This window comes from Glycine max, chromosome 6, assembly GCF_000004515.6.
Source record: "Glycine max cultivar Williams 82 chromosome 6, Glycine_max_v4.0, whole genome shotgun sequence".
Taxonomy (NCBI): domain Eukaryota; kingdom Viridiplantae; phylum Streptophyta; class Magnoliopsida; order Fabales; family Fabaceae; genus Glycine; species Glycine max.
The window spans coordinates 24,119,005-24,129,173 of NC_038242.2; the positions used below are offsets into that span (position 1 = coordinate 24,119,005).

Below are 10,169 nucleotides of genomic sequence, written 5' to 3' on the forward strand. Positions count from 1 at the left end.
AAACATATCATCCATTAACTCTCCATCTTTCTTGGTGAAGCTTTTGTTATGTTTGGTCAGATTCGTGACCTTCCTCAGTCTAACATCCTCAGTGCCTTCATAGTTTATGCTCAATGAGTCCCATATCTCTTTGGCATTTCTTAGTCTGTAGATCTTGTTGTACTCATATTTTGATAGGGCACATGTAAGTGTATATGGCTTTTTGTTTTGATCTCCATAATGACCAAATCGTCATCTGCCCATTCAGCTTTAGGTTTGGGAATAGGGATATCCTCATTGGTGATGATGAGCTAGATTCTATATTGGGTGGACTTGATGTACATCTTTATTCTTCCCTTCTGGTAGGGGTAGTCTTCTCCAGTGAAGCCTAGTGGCCTTGTGAGAGATGCTTCCTCAATGATAAACTAATGTTGGTTATCTGCCATTTGGATCTTTTCCTCTAAACATCGTTAAGTGTTCAACCCTTAGAGGTTGAGCTTTGATACCAAATTGTAGAAGCAAATAACACAAGAAGGATAGTTGAATTGTGTTTTTAGAAAATTTTAACTTCATTTCTACCAAAAACACATTTATCGTCTGGTGCAGATTTTACTGAAAACAAATAAGAGATCTTTTGCAAAAAAAGCTCTATCAGACGATGGAAAAATATCTTTCTTAACAAATATAAGAACTAAAAACAAATTCATCTCTACCCTGAGATTACGTATAGTTCTTGGCAACCCACCAAGTTTCCACTAATTTATCAAAAAGTTACAAGTATTGTTCACTGCCACTTCTAGCCCTTACAAATGTAAGCCCAAGGATGACTTAACCCAATATTCTTTGTCCTACCAAGCCATCGTTGGCTCTAAACAAGTCAACAAGATTTGTTGGAAGTTTGCACAATGACTAATATAAGATCGTCTCATCGACAAATATATCTTTTAGCACTTTATTCTTTTCTCTCAATGTTGACAAGGTGTTTTGAAAGCTTAGTTTACAAGGTGTTTTGTATCTTCAAAGCTTCTTCCATTTATAGTCTTCATCTTCAAGTATCCAATGGATGGATTCTTCACTTTGTTCTTCATCTGAAGTCTTGAGGCTATTGGAGCATTTCATGCTTGAATTTAATGCATGTCCCTTCTTCATGCAGAGTCCATGCTGATAGGTTGACATGTCTTAAACTTTAGCAGGAAAGTCACTTTTTCCATTATAGCAGGTATGCACTAATAGAGCATGCCTTTTGATGAAGATAAACACTTTCAAACTATGTACTTCATTTATTCTTCATAGGACTATATCAAATCCTAGGAGAATGTTTTCTATAATAGAGAATCTCAGACACAAAGTATTAAATGAAGGTCTTAAATACTAATGAGAATCAATGAGACAGGACAAAAGGCATCACAATTCTGAAGGAATTGTTAAGACACAAAAAATTTATCACCACAAGAGTAAGACCTCTTGATAAGATCAAAGTTGGCTCAATGAAGAACCCTAGATAGACAATCCTCTCAAATTGGAAATTACCAATATTTTTAATATCAAAGTTCTACTTTCATTCATCAATTTTTGAGGTACATATACTCTTCCTAAGGCATGCCAAGAGTTCCTACTAGTAATTGAACTCTTAATGGTAGAAATTATTCCAAATTAGTGGCTATTAAATATTTGTAAGCAAAACAACAACCACTAATATTATTCTTGACTAAAAATTGTAATAAAAATTAAAATTAAAGAAAATTAACTTTAGCCTATTATTTGATAATAAAAAAGGCAAACAAAAATATTGGGCCCAAGTGACAAATCAGACTTATTCTTGGGTCTTTTCTTAAAGTTAGCTCATTTTCCTTATTCCTCAAGCAATTGACCAATTTGGGTTGGGGCTTCACATTTTCCATTTTAAATTGGGCTTCATTCACCATTTCCTTAGCACGTGCTCTTGTGATTGGTCCATCAAATCCATGCTCTGCTTCAAGGTCCATGCTCTTGACGTTGTCCTCATTATCCCCTTCTTCTCTGAGTGAATTTGACCTCGAATTGAATCCATCTGCACCTGCAACACAAGATGATAAATTAGACACATTGAAGGTATTACTCATACCATAATCACTTGGTAAATCAATCATGTAAGCATTATCATTAATTATGGACAACACTTGGAATGGGTCACCTCCTCTAGGTTGGAGCTTAGATGTCCTTTGTGCAAGAAACCTTTCCTTCCTCATTTGTATCCAAACCCAATCCCCTGGTTCAAAGACAACTTGTTTTCGACCTTTATTGGCATGTTTTGCATACTTTTTCAGTTTTTCTCTCAATTTGAGCCTTCACTTATTCATGCAACTTTTTCAAATATTCAGCCTTAGCCCTACCATCTTTATGCTTTAAAAGAGAATAGTTAGGCAATGACAACAAATCAAGAGGGGTTAAAGGGTTGAATCCATACACAAATTTTAAATGGGGAGTGTTGTGTAGTGTTATAGACAACCCTATTATAAGAAAACACAACAAGTGGTAAACATTCTTCCCATGTCTTTATATTCTTTTTAATCATAACTCTAAGTAGAGAGGAAAGAGTTATTTTCACTACCTCACTTTGTGCATCAATTTGGGGATGGCATGTAGTAGAGAAAAGAAGCTTTGTGCCAAGCTTACCTCATAAAGTTCTTCAAAAGTGACTAAGTAACTTGGTGTCTTGATTAGGAAGCAATGCTTCTTGGTAGTCCATGGAGACACACCACTTCCTTGAAATAATACACCTTGTGTGGAAAATATTTTCTCTTTGACACTCATCCAATTCCACCGCTTGACTGCCCAACATCCTTCTAACCATGAACAAATCTCCTTCTGCTTCTTTTTCCTCTTCATGCTCTTCTTCATCACTAGATGGTACAAAATCTGAAGAAAAATCACTCATAATCTCTCCATCCTCCTTAAGTAACATAGTCTTTTTAGTTAGATATTGAGAAGCTAAGTGACCTCTCCCCAAACACTTAAAGCATTTTATTTCACCACTCCTTGTCTTTTAAGTGACTCATTGAATTTTTGAGTGCTTTGAGGTGCAACATTGTAATTACTTGAAGAAGTACCCCCTCCTTCTTATTTCTATCCTTGCAACTTGAAGAATGAAAGTTAGAGGAGCTTCTTCTCATGACACTTTTTCTCCTAGTCTTCATTAGGATTGACTCTAATCAAGGACACCTCCATCTCTTTGTAATACTCATCTATACTCTTATTTCCTTGTGTAAGTCTTTGAAGCTTGTTGTGAAGGTCTCTATGATAATGAAAAGGAACATGTCTTCTTCTCATTAATCTCTTCATCTCATCTCAACTATTCACTAAGGTTCTCCAAGTCTCACCCTTTCCTTTTGTTATTTATCCCACCAAATGAGAGCATAGTCAGTGAGCTCCATGGCTTCCACCTTCATCTTCTTATCTTTTGTATAGTTGTGACATGCAAACAGTTACTTAATCTTCATCTCCTACTCCAAATAAGCTTCTATATCACTTTTCCTTTGGAAAGGGGGTATGTTCAACTTCACTCCTTTAATTTTGTCCTATCTAGCATCACCACCACCATTATCTCTTACCCTTCTCCTTCTACCTCCATCATCATTGCGGTTCTCTTGATTTTCTAATTGTTCAATTCTCCTATATAAATCCTCTGTGTGCTCCCTCATCATCCTTTCCATTTGAGTTGTAATTGCATCAATTAGTAACCTGTAGTCTCCCCTAAGAGGAGGGTTACCATCACCAGCACCTGCCATAATTCAAGCAAAAAGAAACAAAAGTGATAGGACCTCACCATTTTTTTCACGTGTTTACACTCTTAGAAATATGTATCACTTGTGTTTGTTGCTCTCAATTAGGCTTTTGTGTAATGTGCTCTCATGCCTTTTACCACTCAATTTACCCTCTATGTTTTCTTTAAAGAAGTCAACCTCCAATCCGTACAAATAGACCAGAACCAAGTGACAAACAATGAATGAAATGAGACTCAAGAAGAAACAAAGAAAACTCAGACAAGGATGAACAAAGAAAAATGCAAAATTAGACTCAACAATAAGATATAGTTAATTCAATAGAGACAAAATGGAGTAAAGATGTATGCAAAGCAAAAAAAAAAAAAAAACAGGTACGAGTATAGAAAGATTTTTTTTTTTTTGTATAGGGCAATTATCTATTTTATTTTTTAGATATGACTTCTTTCAATTTTTTTAACTTTTGCCCCAATATTTTTTTTATTGTTTACTTTCACTCCTATTAATTGCTAATAAGTACTGAAGCTTTTAATATTTGAAAAAACACCTAAACCCACTCATACTATTTTTTTTTTGGATAAAAAGAAAGAATTTTGTGAAAAGTCTCTCATGAAACACAATGCAAAAATTGGACACGCACAAACCACTGGACTAGAATTGAAGCAAACAAAATTGACCAGATTAAAGAAATAAAGATGCACAATTATGTTCAGAATTTAGATGCAATTGGACCCAATAAAGGAATTAACCAATCAGTTTTAGACATGATCAACAATTGATGTAAACAAATTAAAGGAACAAGGTGAATAGCAATTAAGCACTAGCAGGAAAAGTGACACACACAAAATTGGATTAAAGATGGCACACAAAGAAAAGGAACCGACACAACTAAGGCACATGAATGAAATAGATTAATGGCACATTGGCACATACCCAAGAATTAACGTGAAATGGAACGAACCTGAATGAAAATCACATAATCGAGGTTTGATTTTTGACGCAAGTAGCCCATGATAACTACATCTATTATCAATTTGTTGGCGAAAACCAATAAGAGGTCACAACTTGCATTAAAGGAACCAATGCATTGATGACTTACACCAATAAGAATTGTACAATGTTCTAGATCAATATGCTACGAATCGATAAAGTCACATATCTAGAATGTGTGAAACTAATTTTGCACAATTGCATCCGATTGATGCAACCAGTGAGGAAAAATCAGGAACTCAGAATACCTTGCTCTAAGTACTAAATGATGAGAATCAACGGGACAGGATAGAAGGTGCCACAATTTCAAAGGAATTGATAAGTCACAGAAAATTGATTGCCACAAGAGTAAGGCCTCTTGATAAGATGAGAGTTGGCTTAACGAAAAATCCAAGAAAGACAATCCTCCCAAATTGGAAATTACCAATATTTTTAATATCAAAGTTCTGCTTTCATTCATCAATTTCTGAGGTACCACTCCCCTAAATCGATCACTTCACCCCCATTTTGAGTTTTTTGGCTTATTTTCTTTCGAAACATCGCGAAATCTTACTGATCACGCGGCAATTTGGCTTTAAGCAGCTCAACATGACCGACAAAAATCCACATGTCTACAAACAATTTTCCCCGGACGAAATTAGGATATGACATCAACAACCACTAATATTAATCCTAACTAAAAATTACAATAAAAATTAAAATTAAAGAAAATAAACTTCAGCCCATTATTTGATAAAAAAAAGGCAAACGAAAATATTGGGCCCAAGTGACAAATCATATTTATTCTTGGGTCTTTTCTTCAAGTTAGCTCATTTTCCTTATTCCTCAAGTAGTTGATCAATTTGGGTTTGGGCTTTGCATTTTTTATTTCAGATTGGGCTTCATTCACCATTTGCTTAGCGAGTGATGCTAGGTGCACCCAACATTCTTAAAAAATGGCAAAATTGCCCTTGCTCGGTTTTCCTCCTACGGATTAACTTGATCCGTAAGTTGATCCGTAAGAGGAAAAATAATTATAATATACTTTAAAGATACAACATATTTATTTATAATATAATTAAATCTATTTTTTATTTTATTAATTATAATATATTTATAAATATTGATTTATTATAAATAATTAATTTTTTAATATATTTTTTTAGAATAAATTTGTTTAGAAGATGATATTAAAATACTTACTCAGTCCCATTATAATTATTGTTTAAGGTTATTTTATACATATTAATAAAAATCAATAAATACATAAAAGATAATATTATAAAGAATTAATCATATCATTATTAATATTATAAAGAATATAAAAAAATAATTAGTATTATATTAAAATTTAAAATACTAACTACTTTATAATACATTTTTTTACATGATCATTAGTATAAGTGGGAAAATAGTAATTATAAGAGAATTTAAAAATATTAGTACGTTATATAAGATCTTAGATAACGAATGATGTCCATTTTTTGTTTAATTTTTTTTACACCCTTTTCAACTTCTTTATTTCAATTATATTTAAAGTTATATTTTAAATTATTTTTTATTAGTTGGTAAACGAAGTTAACTAGACCATTTTAATAACACGCGTGTATATAGACACAAATGGAATACACAATCAATGAAAATAAATAAAACCAAGAATACTCGTGAAATGAGTTCATGTACAATATCTGTATATACAAGGAATATCAATGTAAAATATGTACATAAACTACGCCTGATCAGTGTGTCGCCTACGTCTACACCTAACGTATACTAAATGGTCCTGTGTCACACTCCTGGCCAATTTGAGGCATTCTTCGATCACTTCATGTGTCGATGAGCCAGACGTGACCACCCCTAGACTCAGATGGCGCTCCAACCTCTCAGCAATGTCATCACAAACTTCCTGTTACATACAAAACAAACTAATTACACAAATTATTATGCAAATATTGAGGTAAATGACGTAAATTATTAGTATTACTTACCACTGCATGTCTGGGCTCCTCCGCAGATGTCGACGATGCTCCTGGCTCCAACACGCGAGGGATATCCGTCTGCGGGGCCTGAGGGACGACTCGGGGCTGCGGGGCGTGACCATGAGGCAGAGGATCTAATGCGTGGCCTGGTGTCATGAAAGGATGGGAGATGCGGAAGAACCAGTCGATGTAGTCACTGGAACACGCCCCTGGCACAACGCACACCTCACCTGCAGGTACGATATGATTCTCGTAGTGCATCCACCTGTCGTGTATATCATCATACGAGACCCATGAATCGACAGGAGGAGCAGGAATGGTCTGCGTGTAGCCAAACTGTCGCACGCCCCTCTCCAGTCGGTAATAAACAGCAACAGGCCCCCAGCGCAAGAGACCGGAATAGCATGATCTGACGTGGAAGTCCCGGACCTCCCGATGCTCCCCATAAGGGAACCAACAGACATCCAAAATCTGGAGCCGGTCCAGGCACTCCCTGTACGATGGCGTGTGAATGCTCTTCACGGTCTTCTTCGTTGCAATCCACTTGCACGCACGTGGAGAAGCCTCGCCGTAGTCCTGATCAGCAGTGGACTCCGCGACCGAGGGAAAGTGCTCATAAATCCAGCACTACAAATGTAACATTCAAATTATAAACATTAATAATGAAAGTGTAACAAAATTTAAAGTTGAACATTGTTTAGCCTGAATGAATGAAAAACATATTTGTTACCTGCAGCAGTGTGATGTAACCGCCAAGCTGTCGGCTGTGGCTCATAGATGCATCGTTCAGATGGTCGTACATATAAACCAAAGCAGCCACTCCCCAAGCGTACCTCTCTGTCATACTGAGGTCACCAAGGGCCTGCAAGTAGACAACGTGGACATTGGTTGCACTCTTGTTAGCAAACAGAGTGCAACCCAGTAGGTGAAGAAGATATACGTGAGCCGCAACTGTCCAATGACCTGCCTGGCATCGGCGCTGATATATATCATGTACCCATTGCAGGCGTACGTACGGTCCACGACACTGGACTGTCTCAACCCTAGCAGACTCTGGAGAGACCATTGTTAAACAAGTGGCCTCAGATATCTTAAGAAGGGGGGGTTGAATTAAGATATTCCAAACTACTTCCCCAATTAAAAATCTATTTCACTTTCTATTCAAGTTATAAATTCCCTTAACAATGAACTTCTTTAAATATTAATTCAAATAAAAACAATTTGAATATGAATATAAAGCAATAATAAACAAAGGAGTTTAAGGGAAGAGAAAGTGCAAACTCAGATTTATACTGGTTCGACCACACCCTTGTGCCTACGTCCAGTCCCCAAGCAACCCGCTTGAGAGTTCCACTATCTTGTAAATTCCTTTTACAAGTTCTAAACACACAAGGACAATCCTTCCTTTGTGTTTAGAATTCCTTTACAACAAGAGACTCTCAGTCTCTTAATCCCTTAACGAATTAGAAGGAGAATAAGAATGAATCTCTCTAGAAAGAGATAGATTTTACAGATTGAGCACTCAAATAATTCCTTAATGAATTGCAATTGAATTGGCCAAGGAATTCTTAAGAGGATAAAATGATTTTGCTCTTTGAGAGGATAAACACTTTTGTTTTGAAAAACTCTCTGAGCAAATTCGTGTTATAAGTCACATATATATAGACCATTGGTGGTCATGAAAAAGCCCTTTGAGAAGTTGTGACTCTTAGAAAGATTTTTCTGAAAATCTTGTCTGGTAATCGATTACAGGAATTGTGTAATCGATTACAACTTTTAAAATTTGAATTAAAACGTTTATTAACTGCTGGTAATCGATTACCAAAATTATGTAATCGATTACACAGTCTAAAATTTAAATTCAAATTTTAGTAGCTGTTGTAAAACATATTTGGCCACTGGTAATCGATTACATCCTCTGGTAATCGATTACCAGAGAGTAAATCCTTTGAAAAACACTTTTTAATTTAAATTACTTGGCCAAACCTTTTGCTAATTCAATTAGGAATTCCCTTCCTAATATACTAGTGATCATCTTGATGTTGTGACTTGTAATCTTGAAGTATTGTCTTGAATTTAATCTTGAAAAGCCCATTTGCATCAATTGCATCATATCATCATGATCATCATCAAAACACCAAAGGCAATTGCATCCACAACCATCAACAAGTCCACCAGCATCTGAACTGTATCGTCCACGTGCAAGGGATCAAATGCGTGTAAGTCGCCAATAACGGGAAGATGGAGAAGAGAGGAGACGTCGTCCAATGTGATGGTGAGCTCTCCCACCGGGAGATGGAAACTAGACGTCTCCCGATGCCACCGCTCCACAAACGCGGACAAAAGTCCCCGATCGCCGGTGTCTACCGAACACGCGATCAGAGGACTTAGTCCTGTACCAGCAATAAGTCCCTCAATGGCAGGGACATGCCTGCCTAAACTGTGGACCTTCCATCCATGAGAGGATAACTTCAATTCAGGACGCTCTTGAATTGAAGTATAAAGGAACGCAAAATTCATTAAAATTATCATTTAAAGGAAAACTAATTTCAATCATAAATTATAATTTACAAGTAACTAAAAATAAATAGTATAAATACCTCTCCCGTCCAAACGCTGCAAGCAACGTGATCCGCATACGCTGTCAACACAGATGGGTCGCTCGAACCACACGGAAATCCCTGAGGCTGATCCTCAGCCGCCTCTGCGCCTGCGCCCGCAGGAATGTCCGCAAGAATGTCCTCCACAGCAGCTGGTGCCTCCATCGGGTCATCCTGAACATCCGTAGGGATGACTGGCTCATCGATGTGATCCGCAATCACAGCGACTCGCTGCCTCCGTGCGGATGCAGTAGGCCGTCAACGCTGCGGAGCATCATCAAAATCATCACGATCTCCTCTGCCCACACCTCTGCCAGTAACTTGACCTAAGGCACGACCTAATCCTCTAGTCCTAACCATGATCTGCAAATGAGTGACACAAATTTAATCACCCATTTCATTCACTCAAATTTCATTGGTCTAACGCAAATTTCATTGACTGAAAGTCGCGCAAGCTGTCAGGCTTTCAAGAAAGGCATGTCAAGAAAGGCTACACATGTTAGGCTTTTATCGGGTTAGTTTTTATTCAGTACACTATATGATTGAATGGAAATTGATTATGGATCCTAATATTATTGATATTAGATGAACAAAGCCAAAGAAAGAAGAAATCAATCTTCTTGAAATGGAAGCAACTCCATATTGTTTCTTGATGATCCTTTATTCCCTCTTGATCCTTGGGTTTCTGGCTCATGCTTTGTTCATGATCTTATCCTTAGTCTTTATAAATTGTTTGTTTATTGTATCATTTTTCAGTGAGGTGTGCATGTTTTAATAGGTTTTGTACACTTTTCTGACTCATTGGGGGAATATGCTTCTAATAACAAACAAAATAATTTGAAATCAACATGAGTGACTGGCGAAAAGGCTCTCAGTGGTTT

The 10,169-nt window shown here is 36.6% G+C and overlaps 2 protein-coding genes across 4 annotated transcripts; both read right to left on the reverse strand.

Moving 5' to 3' along the window:
• Nucleotides 1–1,514: 1,514 nt before the first annotated feature.
• On the reverse strand, nt 1,515–5,363 carry LOC102666670 (uncharacterized). Of its 3 annotated transcripts, none has more exons than XR_005891866.1 (2): nt 4,702–5,363; nt 1,515–2,035 (listed from the first exon to the last, which is right to left on the reverse strand). XR_005891866.1 is itself a non-coding variant. In XM_006582024.3 (2 exons), the coding sequence occupies exons 1-2, from the start codon at nt 2,205–2,207 to the stop codon at nt 1,737–1,739; spliced, it is 354 nt and encodes a 117-aa protein (XP_006582087.1). In that variant the 5' UTR covers nt 2,208–2,628; the 3' UTR covers nt 1,515–1,736. The 3 variants fall into 3 exon arrangements, 1 of the variants encoding a protein (XP_006582087.1); XR_005891865.1 differs by having other exon boundaries at nt 2,635–5,363; XM_006582024.3 differs by lacking the exon at nt 4,702–5,363 and adding an exon at nt 2,153–2,628.
• A 1,075-nt stretch (nt 5,364–6,438) lies between these two features.
• LOC102663268 (protein MAIN-LIKE 1-like) lies at nt 6,439–9,453 on the reverse strand. Its single transcript, XM_006582540.1, has 5 exons — nt 9,289–9,453; nt 8,827–9,157; nt 7,419–7,741; nt 6,698–7,315; nt 6,439–6,615 (listed from the first exon to the last, which is right to left on the reverse strand). Exons 1-5 carry the CDS (start codon nt 9,451–9,453, stop codon nt 6,439–6,441), a joined length of 1,614 nt encoding a protein of 537 aa, XP_006582603.1.
• Nucleotides 9,454–10,169: the final 716 nt, after the last annotated feature.